General features: G+C 40.1%; 2 protein-coding genes and 1 long non-coding RNA gene across 8 annotated transcripts in view; 1 reads left to right on the top strand and 2 right to left on the bottom strand.

Annotated features, from left to right (window-relative positions):
* The window catches only part of CFAP69 (cilia and flagella associated protein 69), a 61,149-nt gene extending 55,906 nt beyond the window's left edge, over positions 1-5,243 (bottom strand). Inside the window, exon 1 of one of the 2 annotated variants that reach the window (XM_037507505.2) lies at positions 4,908-5,243. In XM_037507505.2, the coding sequence (XP_037363402.1) occupies positions 4,908-5,033 (126 nt within the window). In that variant the 5' untranslated portion in view covers positions 5,034-5,243. Of the gene's footprint in view, positions 1-3,669; positions 4,242-4,907 lie in introns of those variants that run through there. The other variant, XM_054692317.1, reaches the window with a different exon arrangement.
* An 83-nt stretch (positions 5,244-5,326) lies between these two features.
* LOC119245710 (uncharacterized) lies at positions 5,327-8,215 on the top strand. The gene is made up of 3 exons (XR_005125395.2): positions 5,327-5,395; positions 6,901-7,018; positions 7,678-8,215. It is a non-coding gene; the product is annotated as an uncharacterized LOC119245710 (long non-coding RNA).
* Positions 8,216-14,338: 6,123 nt separating this feature from the next.
* Positions 14,339-21,537, bottom strand: part of STEAP2 (STEAP2 metalloreductase) — a 28,424-nt gene continuing 21,225 nt past the window's right edge. For 4 of the 5 annotated variants that reach the window (XM_037507443.2, XM_037507453.2, XM_037507482.2 and 1 more), the window contains one exon: positions 14,339-19,776. In XM_037507443.2, coding sequence (XP_037363340.1) covers positions 19,489-19,776 — 288 coding nt within the window. In that variant the 3' untranslated portion in view covers positions 14,339-19,488. The remainder of the gene's footprint in view (positions 19,777-21,537) is intronic. The other variant, XM_037507493.2, reaches the window with a different exon arrangement.

Genomic DNA, 21,537 nt, shown 5'->3' with positions numbered 1-21,537 from the left:
AATTTCTAGGTACAATTATAAGCACTTTACATGCTTATAACTAATTGAGGTCTGTGAGGTAGGTACTTTACTAACTCCATTCTACAGGAGGCCTTGTATACTATACTGAGGATCTTTAGAATCAATAAGATGGCTTGAGAGATGGGATATATAAATAGACAGTGGCCAGACTACATATGTCAATAGAACTCGGCCTACAACTTTTGCAATGACCAACGTGGGGGGCCACGTCCCAACTTCTGAAGCTTAGAAAGTTAACTGACCACATTCTGGTCTTTGACTGCCAGATTCCCCATTTACAATGCAGTACTAAGTAGAAAAATCCAAATATGCTTCCCAAATCAATAAAACAGGATGTTGTTTTTCTAGACAGCCTCCCCCTGGCAACACTCTCTAACCAGAATATATCAGTTAAGCTTTTTTTTTCTATTAAGCTTTTTTTTTTCACTATTTTTTCACTATTAAGCTTCCCTGTGTGCCTTGGAGTCCCTGCCAAATATAGTGCTGGCTATTTCTAAAGCAAGCTCAGAATAAATACCCTCTGTTTGTTCTCATTGTAATGGCCCTTGTTTATTTCCACGTTTTACTCAGCCTGATGTAAGAATAAAAAGGTAATTTTGTCTGCTGAATAGACTACTGAAAAGTTCCAAACTGAAGGTAGGTGAGAAATCAGTATGTAACTTCAGGCCTTGACTAAGGTGGTAGCAACTGCAAAAGACAATAGTGAATGGAATGAAAAACATCAAGGAGGTTGAATTGGTGAAAAGAGAAGGAAAAGGTGAGTATGACTGACTCCCGGGCTTAAGAAATTATGTAAGTGATGCCACCTTTTGTTGAGAGGATAAAGTTGGAGGAAGAGGCTTGTGTTGAGATTTGAAGATGAATTAAAACTGGGGCTAAGATTTTTACATCATAGGTTTAAAATAATAATTGGAGGCATTTGAGTAAATGAGATCACACAAGCATTTGAGTAAATGAGAAGCAAAAGAGAACACCCAGATGTAAATATAAAAATAATTGCTGTTGTTATTCATAAGCTGTTTATGGAGCAATTATAAAAATATTTAGCAAAACATATGATCAAAAGTTTAATAAACTGCTTAGGAGAAGACTTTAGAAGACCTTAGAAGACCTCCAGTTCAAGCTAAGGAATGACCTTATGTTCCAATTCTTCCAAGGGATATTTCAAAGGGGAAAAATCTTGCTCATTTGCTACTTTAGTTTAGAGATAGGAACTAAAATTTACTGTGCTCCTTTTATGTTTCTGGTATTTTATATCTTTTTTTTTTTTTAAGATTTATTTATTTATTTATGCAAGCATTGGGTACAGTCAGAAGTGCGGGAGGGTGAGAGAATTCACCAGAGCCAGAGCAGGGAGCAGAACAGGCAGAAGGACCAAAGTACACTGCTGAGGGGAGCAGCAGGCAGCAGGAGAGGTCTGCGCGCCATGTGGGACCCTTGCCCTGAGGCCGGGGATCGAACCATCGCTGCTGTGAGGCTGTGGGCAGCTTCTCAACCCAGTGTTCAACCGCTGCGCCACCGGGGAGGCCCTGGTACTTTATGTCTTAATAAATCCTCAAATATTTCATATAAAGGTGGCATTATTACCTCGATGAGAAACTGGGGCCTTGAGACCTCACCAGTTAAGGTCACATCGCTAGTAAATGTGCCCACAGATAGGTTTGTCTGATGCAGGAACACTAATTCTCACACCACACTTCTCTGCCTGACTCCTAAACTGACCAACGAGGTTCTCTCTAGCCTTTATTCCAAAACAGGGGCAGAGGATTTTAAGGACACACAGTCCAGGGCAGTATGAGATAGCGGCTGGCTGTGACATCAATTAGCAGATTGTGGAGGTTCCCAGAGGCTCTCAGAGGGAGAGCAAATTTAGCAAGCAAGCTCTGCCTTGATATCTATGCAATTCAACCACAATTTTATATTTATTCTATAAATATTTTTGAGGGCCTACAGATATTTATTGAATGTCAAGCATTGTTCTGGGTGCCGAAGATATGGTATTGGGTGAAATTAAATAAATTAACTCTGCTTTCATAAAGAATTTATATGCTTTGGGGAAGGAAAAAATAGTAAATTACAGAGTCAGTACAATATAGTAATGTTTTGTCCAAAAAGGAGTAGGCAGTAGTGGTCAGCAAAAGATTCACAGAGAAGGTAACATCTCAGCAAAGTCTTTGAAGGGTAAGGGAACAAGCAGTAGATATCGAGGGAAAACTTCCAGGAAGTGATGCAGCAAGTGCAAGGGACAGGGGCACACCCGACATGACCGAGAAGCCAAGAGGCCAGTGTGGCTGGAACACAGAAGCTCTGCAAACTATTTCCTAAAGACTTAAATTTTTACTGTGAGTTCAAAGTAGAGGAGGGGAAGGACAAGATATATTTCCCACACTTAAGGAACCATATTCTAGTGAAGAAATAAAATTCAGACAAATGAAACAGTGTTCAACATAAAATAAGTGATAATTAGGTGAGAAATGGTAACTCAGACCTAGGACTTGACCCACTTGTGAGAAGATCTGTGAGGGTGAAAAATGGGATGTGCTTCCTATTTAGGAGTACTCTACAGTAGATCCTATAGGTTGGATAAAATTTAAGTTCTAAGGTAGGGTAAGATTCAAATTCAGAAAAGAGGAAAAGCGGGCCTCCCTGGTGCTGCAAGGGGTTAAGACACAGCACTATAAAACTATCCACAGAACGAGTTAGATTCCTGGCCAGGGTGGTGACCCACATGGCACAGCAGACCTCTCCTGACTCTCCAGCTGCTCCCCTCAGCAGTGTATTTCAGTCAGTCTGCCTGTTCTGCTCCCCACTCTGTCTCTGGTGAATCTTCTCACCACCCCCATCACTTCTAGCCTACACCCCAGTTCTTCTATGCATAAATAAATCAATCTTTAAAAAAAGAGAGAAAAGAGGAAAGGGCATTCATTCAATAAATATTTAATATCACCCCTGCATAGAAGGCATGGTGCTGAGCACTATTAGAGTACCCTGCATACAGGTATTGGGATACTTGGAGATTATGGGCAACACTACAGGAAAAAAGCCACAAATAAAAAGATTTCTGTCCACATGGAAGGGGTACTGAGCAGCACACACACTACAGATACAGTACAGATTATACACCGGAAAATCTTAAAACTAGGACAGGAAGTGAAGTTGAGGCACTATAGTGATGGCAGAGATAGACTTTGGCTATCATCTAATTCAGCAGTTATAAGGTTAAAAATCATTTGCAGGAGTTTTCTAAGAGTCCCAGGCTCCACACTGGGGATTCTTATTGAGCAAATCTTGGGGAGGGCCCAACTATCTAGTTTTTTTAAAAAAAAAAAAGCTGCTCGATGTGTCTGTGAAAGTACACCAGATGAGAGGTGGTAATGAAAGAAAAGAAAAAAAAAGTGGGGGGGGGGAAGGGAGAAAATAGATAGATATGCACAAAGGAATACCTGTTTTGTTTCATTTAGAATATTGTGGGCTGTTTTGGCAATGGCCTCTTAAAATAATCACATTGTCCCCCACCCCATCTTTTGTCTTATTAAGCCAGGCTTGCCTACCGCATATAACCTTGCTCTCCCTCCCCTCACCCCCCCCCTTTTTTTTTTTAACACATCAAGTATAAAAAGAATAAGAATCATCAGACACCAAATTCACCTGCTTGTCAGGGGCCATGCTTGGGATAACAGCGGTCGTGTTGAGCGCCCTTGCAGCCTTGCAGGAGTGGAGAGTTAGTTACTGTTCCTCAAAGTTCTCCCCGCCCAGATTGGAATTCTTCCACAAAACCGATTAGATAAATTCCCCTAACACCTGCTCCTCCTCATGCATAAGTGTTGTTGCTGCACAGGTTATTGTGTAAATGTCTGGCAGTCCTCAGAGAACTCAACGCTGTTCCCAAAGTACAAGAGGTCCCCAGTCAACTGACCACTCCCCGGGAACTCTCCAGGGCTCAGGATGCGGACGCAGGAGACAGGGTTCCTGACGCAGCCTGAGACTTGCGAATCCTCAACGGAAATTCCCAGAGTGGCCCCACTCCATTAGTGTCGGGAGGCAGGGTGGATTCCTCCGTAGAGTTCACATTTTAGGGCGCGATCATTACTCTTTGGCAGAAGCCTCAGAACCCGAGTACGAAACAAGAACGACTTGGAGTTTCTAAGTCCCCTCGCCACGAATGGACGTACACATGAGAGTTCCGAAGTGGAATGTCTCAACAGACCCACTCGAAAGAATGAGTTATGGATTCATAACAAAAGTAACTCAAAACCAAACACAAGTACAATACAATCCGTTTTATTCCCTCCAACTCTTCCACCCGGGGCCCCACAACTAGCTTCTATTTTCATATAAAAACGAGATGTTTAATTTCTAATTTAACAGCGTTTTCCTCCTTCCCAGGCTTCAGTAGCAACAAATTCCGGATTTTAGTAGCAACAAATTTGGACATGGGAGACAATTCACGTTTATATCAAGAACATCACTCGAGAATGGGGATCTCCATGGGAAAGCTCAGTGCAGGCAAACTGGTCATCAAATCCTTGTTTTCGCTAATTACGACTCCTTCCTCCCAGGCCCTCTGTGGTGACACCTTCCTTGGAGCTGCAGCAACCCTCGCCTACTCAGTTTAGTGGGGAACTCCGGGAGGACGACGCGGCGCGATTCCCCAGACAGGTGGGTGACGACAGTCAACCCCCTCGCAGGCGGCGCGGTTCTCTAGGGAACCAGCTTGCGCTGGGAACGGCTGTCCCGCGAGCTACCCTGGATTCCAATCGGACCCCAATTCCACCTCAGTCGCCCCCAAGCCTTGTCCCCGCCTCCAGATCGCACCCTTCCCGGCACTCCCCAAGCCCCGCTCCTCCTCAAGCCCGCCGCTCCGAAGCGCAGACGCCGCCCGGTACCTGCGCCTCTTCGCCTTCCGTCCCCACTCCGACCACTGGGATTTGGCGAGGGCTGCCGGATTTGTTCCTGCTGCCCTGTTCCTGGGCCTCGGCCGTCTCCGCGGCCTCTGCTGCTGCTGCTGACATGGCTGAGGTGGCCGCGTGAGGGATGCGGGTCCTCCTGTCCTACACGATGCCCGTAATCTCGGGGCCCGGAGACCCGTCCGCCGGGAAGGGCAGGTCGCCCGAGAGCCGCTAGAGTCGAGGGAAGCCCCGGGGGTCTGACTGTGGCCTCGGCCACCACGACACGGCCCTCATCGCGCAGCCCCAGCCCACCCACCGCCTCAGGTGCGCGCGGGCCGTCGGGTTGTCAACACAGCCCGCGCGTTGCTAGGGGCGGGGCCGGGAGCCGGCTCCTACGGAAGCCCTGGAGGCCAAACTACGCCCACACCGGTTCCGCTCCTCTGACGCTGGGAATGGTGGGTGTGCTTGCGCTCTGGAAGACCTCGGTAGGTAGTCGGGAGGGTTAACTTTAGGTTACCTTAGCCTTGGTGGTTTGCGCTGGGTCTCCTTTTTTTTTTTTTTTAAGATTTATTTATTTATGCATACAAGAGCTGGGGGACAGGCCAGAGGTGTGGAGGGTGAGAGGATTCACCAGAGACAGAGTGGGGAACAGAACAGGCAGACTGACAAAATACACTGCTGAGGGGAGCAGCGGGTGAGACAGGAGAGGTCTGCGCGCCATGTGGGAGTCTCTTTGGCCAGCCGGGATCGAACCCGCGTTACAGAGGCCAGGACAGCTTCACAGTGCGGGGCTCAACCGCCTGAGGCACGGGGTGGAAGGGTGAGGGATGAATGATGGACTGATAATACTGGAAACAGAGCGAGTTTTTTTACCCTAACGCAGTAACAGTGGTCACCTACATTCCTCTTCTGTATTTTAATGGCCCTAACGAACAGTGAAATAAACATGCTTTGCACATGACTTTAGAAGGCTCTTTAATCAAATCACTGGATAGAGTTGTTTAACTGTTAGAGTCCCACTTTTCACATCTGCGAAGTAGTATTGTTGTGAAAAGACTGAATGAGATAATTTTATAAAGTGGTGCTTGGCACATAATGCAAACCTAGTAAATGTTTAAGATTGTCATTATCTTTACTATTACTGTATTATACTGAGTAATACTACGAGAAGAGACAGGACTGTAATGGAAAGCTTTCATAATCACCAGTGTAACTTAATCACTTAAGTTGAAGGCTTTGAAAACTGATTTTAAAATCTTTTAAGTCTTTTTTCAAGCCTCCCAAACTCGTCAAGATTAACATGTGAGCTTTTCTATCTTCTAAAATTTATGATTTAGAAATTATACAAATGCCATGAAAATAAATTTAATTTCACTGCTCAGTGTTTCTCTCCCCATTTGTAGAATGAGCAGATTAATCAGTGAGCTTGTTGCCTTAACTAGTACAAACACTAAATGATGTTTTTGGACCTTCAAGTAAATTCCAGTCCTCTCCTCTCAGAAATCTACTCATTCTTCCACTATCCTCTTCCTCATTCTCTGAAACTGCTCTGACTCAGGTAGCAACACTTGTGGTCATAATCTGTGGGCACTTTCCTGACATCGTCTTCTGTACTTGCCTGTAGTATTTTACACACTTGACCACACTCTCCCCTTCTTGAAAACTCTCTTGCTTGAACTTTAGCATTCTTTTATTTTCTTTACCTTTTCAGCTACACATTGATGTTTTTAGAGGTGCTGTCAGACCTTACTCAGAGGTGGGTTCACTGGGTCTGAGTTTGCTATCACACAGGGAGGATGCAGAAGGCGAGTTAAATGTATTACCAGTAGGACTTTAATTGCTGTTACACATTCCTATATATTACATCAAAAGGAGACTGAAATCATTTGGATAAATACATGCAATCCTATGGAAATGGCACTTGAAAACAAGACAGTGGCAGAGAGCTGACAAGCAAATGATTTTCTTACCCTTTGTGTGCTTATCCTAGGAACTCAGAACAGTGGAAGACAAAGATGTAGGGTTGCCAGAGAAAATTTTCCACTTGAAACAGAGCTTACCTGGTGGATGACAACTGACTTACTTTGGTGTTTCAGCAACAGAAGCTGGTAAGTGTTCATAAACTTCTGTGACCCTGGAAAGACAGACTCTTTTCTTTTTTTTTTTTTTTTTTAAAGATTTATATATTTATTTATACAAGCACTGGGTACAGTCAGAAGCACAGGGGAGAGGAGGTGTGTGTGTGAGAGAATTCACCAGAGCCAAAGTGGGGAGCAGAACAGGCAGTCTGACGAAGTACATTGCTGAGGGGAGCAGCAGGTACGGCAGGAGAGGTCTGTCGCGCCATGTGGGACCCTTGCTGGCGGCCGGGGGTAGAACCAGCGCTGCAGAGGCTGCGGGCAGCTTCGCAGCCCAGCGCTCAACCGCTGCGCCACCGGGGAGGCCTTCATTGGACTTAACTAAAGATATTTTCCAGAACAATGAAAATTGGGATTTCTAAATTATTTTACTTGATTGTGAACAGATCTATATATTCATTTTGTCTTATATACAGAGTACTAGTTTTTTCAGTGTTCAATAGCCAACTCTCCCACGAACTCCCATCCTTTTTTTTTTTAAGCACTTAAAAATCCTTGAATTTTTCCTTCTGGGTGAAATTCTTCATAGAATAGCTTCCTTTACTTGGCAAGTTAATAGATCCAACTTTGTAGTGGTTTTTGTTATTGTTATTTGTTTTTAGCTCAAATGGTGTTTTATTTTTTGACAGGTAAGAGGTGACCAGAATGGAAGTCCTCAAACCATTTTGAGTGAAATTCCTGCAGTTTTAAGAAGTTGTCAACTCCCTCCTTTGCTACATTTGCCTATGTTGTACTTTGATTGTCTTTACATATCTAACTCCCAATGAAATTCAGCTCATGGGCCTCCCCGGTGGCGCAGTGGTTGAGCGCTGGATTGTGAAGCTGCCCGCAGCCTCTGCAGCGCTGGTTCGATTCCCAGCTGCATCCCGACCACCGGAGGAGGGTCCCACATGGCACGCAGACCTCTCCTGCCGCCCACTGCTCCCCTCAGCAGTGTACTTCGGTCCTTCTGCCTGCTCTGCTCCCTGCTGTGGCTCTGGTGAATTCTCTCACCCTCCCGCACTTCTGACTGTACCCAGTGCTTGTATAAATAAATAAATAAATCTTTAAAAAAAAAAAGAAAAAAGAAATTCAGCTCATGACCTTTTCTAGGAAGTCTTCGCTACATCCTCTGCCGTGTGTCCTTTTGTTTGCCATCTTGTTCGTCCTTCTGTTTTTGTGCCACACATGTTGAATGTATTACTGGCTAAGCAGCTCAAAGTCATCCTACTGGACTTTGATTTTTGAAAACTAGCCCTCAGTGTCTAAAGCAGTGGTTCTCAAAACTTAGTGTGCATCAAAATCATCTAGAGAAGAGGTTAAAACAATGTCCTGAACCCCACCTCCAGAGCAAACTTCAGTAAGTCTGGGTGGTGTCCAAGGGTTTGCAGGTATAGCATGTTCCCAGGTGAAGTTGATGGTGACTAGACTTTAGGACCTGCTGGTCTAAATCATACCAGATTCTCAATAAATAGTCATTGAAATTTCAAAGATTATAAATTACTTATTTGATTTGAGGCCAAATTAAAGCATCTCAGAAGTTTACCCAAAGTAAGATAAATGCTAAGTTCAAGCTTCTCCATATGGGGTCCTTGACTACAACATAGGTAGAAATGAGGAATGCAAATTCTCAGGCCACGACGGAGGACCTACTTAATTAGAATCTCCATGTGACTAATATGCACATTAAAATTTGAAAAGCACTGCTCTAGTGTGTATATTTTCACTAGGTTGTTTTTTTTTTTTTTTAGTATTAACAATTTCCATAAAGCTGTCTTTCACTAAGTATTCCATTTGTTAAATTTCTGTATCTTTTGTTTCCTCGAAGATGATAAAATTAAGTGAATTTATTCATTTTTCTTCTTGGTAAGCACAGCCAGTTTAGGCTCTTAAAAGCTTTAACTGTTTAGGGTCCTCTCTGGTGGCCTGGCGTTTAAGTCTTAGCTCTATCCCTGCAAACTGGCCTGAGTTCTATCCTAGCCAGGGATGCCGTAGCAGACCTCTTCTGTCTCGCCCACTGCTCTCCTCAGCAGTGTATTTCAGTAATTCTGCCTATCCTGCTCCTCATTCTGTCTCTGGTGAATCCTCTAACCCCTCGCATCTCTGGTCTACACCCCAGTTCTTCTACGCAAAAATTAAAAAAAAAAATTTTAACTGTTAAAATTAGGTATTGGATTTAAACTTATTACTATTCATTGAACCTTCCTTAGTATAGCTTTTTGAAGACTCTGTTAAGAGCATAGGAGACATTTTCATGACACAAAAGAATAGGAGGACGTAAAGGTAAAATAACTGTTGAAATGATAAATTATATCAACAAAAAGATAAATTAATTGTGGAGAAATATATGAGAAACAAGTTACACGTAGAATAGAAATGCTTCAATCTGTTAACAATTTTGTAGAATTTACCATTTCTTTATAGTCACAAATTGTAACTTTTTTTTAAAGATTTATTTATTTATGCATATCAGAGCTGGGGTGCAGGCCAAGGGTGGGTGGGGGCGGAAAAGATTGCGCCATGTGGGTCATGCGCCACCAGGGAGGCCCACAAATTGTAATTTATTTTTTTAAAGATTTATTTATTTATGCATACAAGAGCTGGGGTACAGGCCAGAGTTGCGGGTGGGTGAGAGGATTCACCAGAGACTGAGCGAGGAACAGAACAGGTAGACTAACTGAAACACTGCTGAGGGGAGCAGTGGGCGAGACAGGAGAGGTCTGCCTCGCCATGTGGGTTGTTCCCTGGCAGGCCGGGGTCGAACTAGTGCTGCAGAGGCTGTGGATTGCTTCACAGCGTGGTGCTTAACCCCTTGAACCACCAGGGAGGCCCCCAAATTATAATTTCTTAGAAGGACTTGTGCCTTTAAAGATTAAGCTATGTACATTTTTTACTTTCAAATGTAACAGAGCTAATGTAACAAAGCTGACTATATCCTTAACATGAATATAATATTTAATATTATTCTTCTGATTTTTTTCTGATATATTTTTGCACTCTGCCTAATTAGTAGTTAAATATTAATTATTCATTAGCATACATAAGAATGTTTCTAATAAGTATATGTATGAATTTGGTAATCTTGAAACTAATGCTGAATGTTCTGAATGTTCAAGCAAATGTTATTCTTTTCCACATCAGAATAATTTATTTTAAACAAGAGAATTTTTATAGCACATATAAAATTTAATGAGTAGGTTAGCTTTAGGGGAATTAGGTAATAGAAGAAATACATATAAAGTTGGAATGTAATCTACTTTATGCTTTAAAAAAAAAATTTCAAGTTAATTGTTATAGAAACAAAGCCTAAAAAGAAACATAAACTATATCTTTCCAACACAATCATTAATGCAAATTTGGAAGAAATAAGTATAGGGCACAAAAAAACAAAGTACAGCCACCCCAAAGTCAGTTATTCTAATAAAAAGTATATAAGTAATCCAAATAGCAAGCGACTTTCACATAGGAAGATGGAGAAGGTATTCATATTTTGTGGAGAAACTAAATAGTAGTAAATAAAATGAACTTACAAATGGTAACTTTTAACTCATGAAAAATTCAGCTTCATAACATGGGAAAATTTCCAGGAAATGAAAATGTTTTCCAGCTTTTAGAACTAAAACCTAATCATTGTGTTTACATGGCTGGAGGCTACAGTGAAGACTGCTAGGCTAGAACTGTCCTTATGGTGGTCTAAGATGTATCAGATAAGTTTATTACATTGACATTAATTATTCAGATTACATAACTTGACTTGTTCTAATTTCATAAAACCTGCATTAGTTTACTAGGTCTGCTGGGGCAAATAACATAGACTGGCTTGCTTAGGCAATCAAATTTTATTTCCTCATATTCTGGAGCCCCACATCAAGGTGTCCAAGATTGGTTTTATTCTGAGGCCTCTCTGGTTTGTAGGCCTCTCTGGTCATTTTTTTGTCATCACTTGGTCTTCCCTCCATGTCTTAATTTCCTCTTCTTATAAGGACATCAGTCATATTGGATTATGGCCCATAATACCACCTCATTTTGCCTTAATTATCTCTTAAAAGGCTCTGTCTGCAAATACGGCCACTCTGACTTACTGGGGGTTGACTTCAACATATGAATTTTAGGAGGCTACAATTCAGCCCATAGCAGGCCCCAGCAGCCTTTGGGTTGTAATTTTACTTCTTAAAAAGAACAAATTCAGGCCTCCCTGTTGGCATAGGGGTAAAGTCTCAGCACTGTCCCTGCAGTGGCAAGGCCTGAGTTCCAACCCTGCCAGGGAGCTGACCCACATGGTGCAGCAGACCTCTCCTGTCTTGCCCACTGCTCCCCTCAGCAGCGTATTTCAGTAGGTCCACCTGTTCTGCTCCCCACTCTGTCCCTAGTGAATCCTCTCAACCCCTGCACATCTGGCATACACCTCAGTTTTCTGTGCATAAATAAATCTTTTCAAAAATAAAGCAGTAGATCAGCTTTAAAAAAAAAACAAAACAGGGGCCTCCCCGGTGGCGCAGCGGTTGAGCGCTGGGTTGCGAAGCTGCCCACAGCCTCCGCAGCGCTGGTTCGATCCCCGGCTGCTCCCCGGCTACCGGAGGAGGGTCCCACATGGCGTGCAGACCTCTCTCGCTGCCCGCTGCTCCCCTCAGCAGTGTGCTTTGGTCCTTCTGCCTGCTCTGCTCCCCACTCTGGCTCTGGTGAATTCTCTCACCCTTACGCACTTCTGACTGTACCCAGTGCTTGTATAAATAAAAATAAAGATAAATAAATCTTTAAAAAAAAAAAAACAACAATGTACATAAGTAAAAATTTTTTAAAAAATGACAATTTCAAGAAAAGAATATGCTTAGTTAAGGCAATACTGGTATTCTTTAGAATATTGATATTTCTCACAGTAGTGATGTCACTGTTCTGATTTAACATGCTATCACTGTACATTTGATTAATGTGAATCTGTTCCTGAGAGATGTATTTACTCTCAGGGTCTCAAGCTATCTGGATTGAGTCTTCAAGACCCTGCGCCTGACTTTGTCAAAATCAGTATTTCATGTTTCATTTTCTATTTGAAGAATCTACCAAAAGCACTGGGGTAGCCTAGGTTCCTTAGAGCCTGACATATTCACCTGTTGCTATTTTGGGGGGCCGGGGGAGGGGTTGCTATCTCTGGGAAACAGTGAGGAAAAGATGGAAATGATGCAGGTAGTGGAGGAGGGACACCATATTGGTATCATTACACTGGTCAGTTTTGGAATAATTACTCGATCTTTTAGTATTATCTTCATGGGAGCCTTATGAATGACCACACTTGGGAACAGGCCATCTGGGGAGAGGGAAAGGAGAATTTATCTACCAGCTCCCTCTTGTACTGCATTTCCTTGCCCAAAGTTCATGGCTAAGGAGGATTCCCAAAAATAGCTAAAAAAAAAAGTTACATGCAATATTTGTAATAGACTTACAGAAGTTATTTTTTGTCTGCAATTTAAAAGAATTGACTGTCCTGTATTCGATCTGGCATCCCACTCTTAGGACCCAAGCCCTTCTGGGGCAGCTGTGGGTGAAGCCAGAGCACCCACAGAAGCTCTGCACAGCAGGAGGTTGACTTTTCCACCTCACTGTAGCAATGTGCTGGCAGTGGTAGCTGCAATAGTGTGACTTCCTCTGGGATCACCACATATCTGTATTTTTCATTTGAATATAAAACAGGTATCATCTCAGTTTACTGGTAGTTTAACATAATGAGAAGGTTGCCATCCTTAGCACATAAAAATTGTTTGAAACTGTGATGGTTTGAATACATGAATTAGTCACTTCTCTGAACTAATGATGGTAGCATTCAGCTGATAAAAGGAACATTTCCCTTGGGTAAAGTGTCCAGCAAGATTAAGTATATTTAATAAACAAACACCATGAGGCAGCCACCCTGTCGGGTTGGTCTGTGTTTCGGTGTTCATCATGTACCTGCCATTGTGCAAGTTGATTGCATGGTTTTGTCTGACTTGACAAGACAAACATTTGTTACACTCTCAGGAATGATTTATCTACAGTATAATTTCTAACACATAACACTCCTTCATTGCAATAATGGGTGGTATACTTGACAGTCTCCTTTCCTTTTTCTTGCACAACAGGACTTCAATTTTAGACTCCTCAACCCTTTAGACATCAACTTTAACACCAAAGATGACAGTAAAGAAGGAAGGGGTGTGGGCAGAAAGATATACACATGGCTGCATGGACACGGGTAATAAATAATTTTCTGTTAAAAAAAAATCCTTTAGGGCCTCCCCGGTGGCGCAGCGGTTGAGCGCTGGGTTGCGAAGCTGCCTGCGGCCTCTGCGGCGCCGGTTCGATCCCCAGCTGCTCCCCGGCCACCAGAGGAGGGTCCCACATGGCGTGCAGACCTCTCCTGCCGCCCGCTGCTCCCCTCAGCAGTATACTTCGGTCCTTCTGCCTGCTCTGCTCTCCGCTCGGCTCTGGTGAATTCTCTCACCCTCCCGTGCTTCTGACTGTACCCAGTGCATGTATAAACAAAACAAACAAGCCAGCAAACAAATAAATAAAGCATGCCTCTATTAAAAAAAAAAAAATCCTTTAAAATATCTCATCATTATTTGTAATATGATACTTTTCTTGAGACTGGGAATACACTAGTGAATAAGACAGAGTTCCTGTTCTCAGAGTGCTTACAGAATGTACAGTAGGCTCTCTCTATTGGGGTTCTGCATCCACAGATCTAACCAATCTTGGAAGGACTGGAACTAATGCCCCATGCACATCACGCATCTACTAGAGCTTGAATATTGTATTGAATTATGGCTTAAAGACAATGAATGCTAGTGAAATGAAATAATTTTAAGGACACCGACTCACTAAATGGAGATTATTCTAAACGACTGCTGGTAAAACAAATAAATGATCCCTCCCAACCCCAAATTATTACATGTCCTACTTTCGGAATATAAAAGAGAAAGAAAAAAGGAGAAAAAGTCAGAAAAAGTATTGGATGACCTCTATCTTAAATGAATTAAAGTAAGGAAGAAAAATCCATTTGCATACAATTCAAAAGACAAAACATATTAAATAGTACTTTTTATTTAGATGTTTATAAGGCAAATCTATGAGAATGATGTAAAAACATGGTATGTAATTCGATAGCTATATTTTGGAGATTACAGAATTTTAACAAATATCAATTACACAGTTATAAAGAAGACAGTATTTTCTAAGCACATACAAAAGTTTTAATGAAATATCAAAGCAAGAGAAAATGAGTATAAATTAACAATGGAAAAATCAATTCTAATGTGAATTGCACATAATCCTTTAAAAGCTTTTAAAAGTAAGAATTATTGCAATTTAGTTTATTCAAACAGTGTTAAATAGCATCATGACAAAGAACTGAAGGCCAGACATGAATAGTTACGACTTTATACAGGAAAACTCAAATTTACAGTGGCTTGCATACAGGAAAGGGCAGTCGAAGTAGTAAACTACTTAAGATTTTTTCAGTCTCTAGCCTTCCTCCAGTAGGATGTGACTTTGGTCCTCTCTTGGCCTTACAGAGTTGCCAGGACTCCTAGTATCATATGCACATCCTGGCAGCAAGATGGAGGAATAAGATAATGAATAGCCACTGCTTTCCTTTGAAGAGACTTGTACCAAGTCACACTTATATCCCAGTCCCTGTACATTTCACCAGCAGAAACTTAGTCTCCTGGATACACCTAACTTCAAGGACAGCTGAGGAATGTGATGGGTGGCAGCTTTTAAAGCAGAGTAAATAGACATTAGTAGACAACTTTCAGTACCTGTTCAGACTGGATATCTGGAAAGCTGTGAAGAACCCTTAATAAAAATCTTGAAAGAATACCTTTTTGAAGCGGACAATTTGGAAATCAAATAAAGTACCTGATTTGGATTTAATTTTGCACATGCAGCTACTGGATGATGAATCCATGTAGCTTGCCCTAATTTTGGATGATTACACAATGGAAATCCAATGACTTGTAAAGTTAAAAAAAAAAAATCAGTATGTATGTGCGTTAAGTTGAAATGAACATATCATATGTACAGAATCTGAACAGCAAAAACTTTGTAATTTTCTCACATTAAAAAAAAATTGAAGAAACTATCATCCTGTAAAATTCACTGTTTAAAGGTATGAATAAATTGTGTTTCCATACTGAAATGAATATATGCTGACTTATGAACAATTTGTTTTACTAACTTATGCACAATTGAGTGTGGAACATCTTGTTTTCAAGACAGTATCACAAATATGATTCTTAACATTGGACTGCGTTGGGCCAAACTAAGTGTAACACTGGTTTAAGTAATGAATTTACAAAATAAATTCAACATGACATTTTAGGCTGTTTAAATACTTCAAAACATTTTATAGGCTGGCACAGGTTCAGTGTTCATAATATTCCTGACGAAATACTGATGAATTACGTTTTTGACACCTATTTAAAAAATCATGTAAGAAACCTTAAATTTCACAAGCCTCTCTTTTGGGGGAAAACACTGTACAGAATTTTTATGAAATAACTTAATGGCAAAAGACAATTAAAAAAATTAAGGTTTTATCATATTACATGAAATAAACTACAAAAATTGGATATGATATATTCTTGAAGCCCTTTTTACACAAATAATTTTTGTAATTTGACTGTAGTGTAAATATAAATATAGCTTCAGTTTACTATTATCAAATTAACACTGAAAGTAAAGTTCCTTAATCAAGTCAAGATTATGCTAATTTATAAGAAATTAATCAGCTCAACACTGGAGCTTATTAGCCAATCCTGTATGTAGAACAAAATAATTATCTCCAATAAATACCTATAAATATAATTTATTCATACTTTAAAATATTTTTAAATCTAAATAAAAATCTCTACATGTAGACAGTCTGGGCTAAATTTCCATATATGTTCTGAAAAATATATGTCAGCATGAATATATTCTTATTTAAACATGAATTTAAATATTCTTAATACAGGAGACAAAATCTGTACACAAAAGCTGAGAAGCATGGTTTAATCCATGGTTATTTTCCTCTTAGGAGAAATTACTTGTTTTTTTGCATAGGATTAGACTGGGTATAATTTTTACATTCTTATAATTTTCGCAGGGGTACTTCTCCAGTACAGATCAGCTAACAAATTCCTGCTATTTGAATGTTCCAACATTTCCACATATAGCAGGAGCAGAATTCAGTCGTTTTAGGCCAAAATAATGACTTAAAAAAAAGATTTTGAAAAATAATGAATAAGAAAAATAATCAGGTAGGAATTTAAAGTCAATAAGTAAAGCAATTTCTAAAAATTTTGCGTTTGTCAAAAAGCTTTTAAACATTTAGAATTATAATGGGTAAATTACATTTAATCTAAAACTTCAAAACTGCTTCATTTTTGTAACATGGAAAAGAAGGTATTACCATTTGAAACAAGTTATGTCTTTCATACATTTTCATAAACTCTTTGCATATTTTCAAAGAGCCCATTTATCTGTAATAATAATTTTATATGTATTATTGGATACTTAATATATGCATGCAACAATATACTTCAATAGTCATCTAATTTTTAAAAAATATTTCACTGTATTTTCACATTAAATGTTGAAAGCATATTCTTAAGAGAATAAGGAATAAGAAAGCATTGGAAATACGCTGTTAGTTCACTAGTTCACTAGTCCCCTACAGTAGTTTATAGGTGTTTACCTTTAAACTTATCACCTAATGGAATTCCTAGTAAAAACTGACAAATGATTACTAAGAGAATATAATTAAAATGAATAAAAGGAGTGCTCAACTTTGAAGTGTAAGATATTAAAATCCATCAACATAACAATATCAGAGAATCATGTGTGATTTACCAAAGTGACACAACGCAAAGGCAGAGTAAGAAACATTGGTGGGAAAGTTGGTCTCCACTAAATAAAAGTCCTTTTATTTTTGCAGCTGGATTCAGTAGTACCTCATTGAGCAAATTTAAAAATGTTATAATATCAGGAAGAGAAATACATAATATTGTATCTTGTCTCCAACTTTATTTTTTAATAAGGAAAGAGCAAATGGAAAGAAAGTTGTAAGGTATGCTAACCAAAGTTTGAGCATAATGCAATATTAATGTGGAATGTCAGCACTGAAAAATTTTAAGAATAATTTGTATGATTATATGTCTCCAGAGTAGGTTATAATTAACCACTTATCCTAATATTCTCTGTGCTTGCAAATTGTTTCCTAATGAATGGTTGAGCAGACAGCAGAACTTTTCAGGAAGAAAAAAGGCCAAGACCAACTGTACAGGGACTTTTAAAGATTCTACAGAACCTCAGCAATTTATTAAAACTACTCATTGTACATGGAGACCTATGGCCTACCATGGGTTTCTGGGGTCATGTCCCAGGCAAGATTCTCCCCCAAGGTAATTAAGGATTAGCTGCTGAGCAATAAGATGTTTATATTGCAATGTGTTCACATATCTTTTGATGCCCACTACCCACTCTTAAGTCAATGCCTTTTTATAGAGGAGGATGCATCTCGATGTGTCTTCCTGGACCTAAGCATGGGGATGAAGCAGGGTCCAGTGATTAAAACTGTAGCCTCTGATGACTGCCTGGACTTGAATTCTGGCTTTTTCACTTACTGTGTGACCTTGTTCAAATTACTTAACTTTTCTGGCCTTCAGTTTTCTCATAAAATAAGCATAGGCAGGGCCTCCCTGGTGGCACAAGAGGCTAAGAAGCAACCTGTGAACTATCTGCAGCCACTGCAGCATGAGTTCAATCCCGGGCCAGGGAGCTACCCACATGGCGCAGCAGACTTCTCCTGACTTGCCCGCGGCTCCCCTCAGCAGCGTATTTCAGTCGATCTGCCTGTTCTGTTCCCTGCTCTGTCTCTGGTGAATCCTCTCACCCCCACACCTATGGCCTGTACCCCAGTTCTTGTATGCATACATAAATATTTAAAGAAGAAAATAAGGATAGGCAACTCTCCTGTCTGCCTGTGACTCTGCAGAAGCCTATTTTTCTTTCTCCTTTCCCTAACAAACCTGTCCTTTTCAGGCTCTTACTGCCTGCTTGTGTCTGTGCAAGTGTCCTGTCCTTTTCTTTCCTTTCCCTTTTTACTTATTTTTTATTGTTGGTGTAGCTTCTTTTTTTTAAAAAAAATAAAGATTTATTTATTTATACAAGAACCAGGGTACAGGCCAGATGTGCAGGAGGGTGAGAGGATTCACCAGAGACAGAGCAGGGAACAGAACCAGCACACTGACTGAAATATACTGCTGAGGGGAGCAGCAGGTGAGACAGGAGAGGTCTGCTGCGCCATGTGGGTATCTCTGCGGCCGGCCAGGATGGAACCCACACTGCAAAGGCTGCAGACAGCTTCACAGCGCTGTGCTCAACCGCCTGCACCACCAGAGAGGCCCATCTTCCATTTTTAATATAATAAATCTACCCTTTTGGATAAGGGAAAAAAAAGATAACTACCACCTCTGTCACTGGATTAATATAAGTATTAAATGGGATAATACAAGTAAAGTACTTAGAACAGTCCCTGGCCTGTTGCCATCTATGAGTATCAGGAAAATCCTACAGCAGAGTGCTGACAAGGCTAAGGTGCAGCAACATAGATTAATTGACAAACAACTATTTGTATGTAAACTTAACACTTTCCCTCTAACTAGAACAATGAAAAGATACTCGGGATTGGTACTATATTAGAAAAGTCAGTTCTGTAGGTCAAATAGTACTGCCTTTCTTGATTGATTTGCTAATTTAATTGCAAATTATTAATTTGCAATAATTAACATGCAATGAAACTGCTCTGTAACAAGAATAAAATCTTTGTAATTATTATTAGTATATATATTTTAAATATAATTTCAGGTTCAATTTGTCTTTTTAACTTGTGGTTACTCATATATTCGCATTGGCTCAGACAATTAATTACTTTCTTCAAATTCTATCTTACGAGAAAAATATAAGAATGTATATCATTACCTAGATGCTAACGTAATGTATCCCTTCTTAAAAGTGATTTATACATTTCTATTTCTAACATTGGATAATCAAAACATTACTTAAGCTTCAGGAAAAATCCCACATCCATCAAATTATGTTAAAACTTAAAGTTCTGCTGGTTTGTTACTTTTTTAACAGATTACCTCTATATTATTAGTTATAGATACTTTTGCCTGATTATGGACGGTAGTTTGTTCAAACAACAATCGTGTTACAATTTTCCAAAACAAAACATACCTAAATTTCAACAAGTTGATTACAAAATTGCATATTCACAAAGTGACAGTTGTGAAAATTAATTTGGAGAAAATTCTACTGCTAATTGAGTAGAGAGCTCATTGAACAGGCTTCAACCCATATCAACAGTGCAAATGCAACATAGAGGAAGTCATAAAAATAATGGCATGAGGAGAACTTTATATGACCTCAGTGAGCACCATTTATTATCACATTACTGTAACCCTCTCTGGTGAGAGATGAGGAACTGCTCCTCCAATCCCTTCTTCTAGAAATTGGCTTTTTTCCCAGCCTTTTTTAATTCTCTTCAGCTTTCGGTTTATACATGGAAGAAGTAAAATAATCTTACCCAGAATTACAACTGAGGGCAAAACAAGAGCAAGAACAAAGTTTGGTGGTGTATAAAATCTGTAGTACTCTTCTTCAAAGGCTCGTTTCCATCCATAAATTAAAACATGGAAAGTACTTATGAGCAGAGCGACATAGCCAAGTGTGGACTTGGGGCAGGAGAAGAAGAAAAAGAAACAAAGGATAAGAAATAAATTATTCAAATTCACACATAACCCACCCAGCTATACCATGTTTATATTTTGATAACACTATTTTATCTTAAATATTGATCTGCTCTTTGTTCTCTACAGAATTAAACATTTTAAATATTTTTAATATATATTTATATGTACATTTTAATTTTTACATACTAGGTCATATTGCATATAGTTTAATTTTTTTAAAAAGATTTATTTATGCATACAAGAACTGGGGTACAGGCCAGAGATGTGGGGGAGCGGGGATGAGAGGATTCACCAGACACAGAGCAGATAACAGAACAGACAGATTGAAGTACACTGCTGAGGGGAGCAGCAGGCGAGACAGGAGAGGTCTGCTGTACCATGTCAGTAGCTCCCTGGCTGGGGATTGAACTTGGGCTGCAGTGGCTGTGGATACCTTCATAGGTTGCGTCTTAACCCCTCGTGCCACCAGGGAGGCCCACATATGTTTTAAAACTCTAGTTATTTCATTTCATATCAAGAACTTTTTCCTCAAGGTGTTGTTGAAAAAAATGGATATATTTCTTTATAAAGGTTATCCACATTTCACCAATTGTGAACATTAAAACAATGTGTATACATATATTCAAAATGTACATGTAGGGCACCCCCACCGCCCCCGCGGCACAGTGGGTTGAGCACTGCGCTGTGAAGCTGTCCGAAGCCTCTGCAGTGTGGGTTTGATTCCTGGCGGGCCAGGAAGAAGCCCACATGGCACAGCAAACCTCTCCTGTCTCGCCCACTGCTCAGTGGGTGTCTTGGGTGTGTCTGGCTGTTCAGTGTCTTGGGTCTGTCTGGCTGTTCTGCTCCCCGCTTTGTCTCTGGTGAATTCTCTCACCCTCCCGCACCTCTGACTGTACCTTGTATAAATAAATAAATAAATCTTTTTAAAAAAAAGAAATCTGTGATTATAAAAAAGTATGTGTATATGTACATGCAAACATACATGTATACACAGACATATATAATAAAATTAAACACTAAAAAGCATTCTCATGGGTGCATATACACATATATTAGTTGACAGTAAATATGAAAACCCTATAGTGTTAATATAAAAAGCATTTCAAGCATGTGGCTTTACTGGCACTATTAAATGAGTTTATGAAGAGTACTTCAGTTAAGCATTTTACAGGTTAGAATCTAAAAGGTCAGCATTTCAGTTCCCTTAAATTATCATGTTCAACTGCTTACTTTAAGAAATGGTCTATGGGGGCTCCCTGATGGCATAAGGGGTTAAGAACTACACTATGAAGCAATATGCACCCTCTGCAGCACAAATTCGATCCCCAGCCAGCCAGGGAGTAACCCACATGGCACAGCAGACCTCTCCTGACTTGCCCGCTTCTCCCTTCAGCAGTGTATTTCAGTCAGTCTGCCTGTTCTGTTCCCCACTCTGTCTCTGGTGAATCCTCTCACCCCCTGCATCTCTGGCCTGTGCCCCAGCTCTTATATGCATAAATAAATAAATCTTTAAAAAAAAAAAAGGAAATGGTCTATGTCAGAAACCATAAGTGTTAGAAAGGGTGTGGAGAAAAATGAACCTTTGTATACCATTGATGGCAAAATAGACTGCTCCAGTCCCTAAGGAAAATAGTATGGAGGTTTCGCAAAACATTAAAAATAAATTTACCATATGATCCAGCAATTCCACTCCTAAGTATCTACCTGAAGAATGCAAAAACACTAACTCGAAGGGTATACATA

Source organism: Talpa occidentalis, unplaced genomic scaffold (assembly GCF_014898055.3).
Source record: "Talpa occidentalis isolate TD23 unplaced genomic scaffold, MPIMG_talOcc4v2.1, whole genome shotgun sequence".
NCBI classification, from domain to species: domain Eukaryota; kingdom Metazoa; phylum Chordata; class Mammalia; order Eulipotyphla; family Talpidae; genus Talpa; species Talpa occidentalis.
This window is presented reverse-complemented; position numbering and strand designations above follow the sequence as displayed.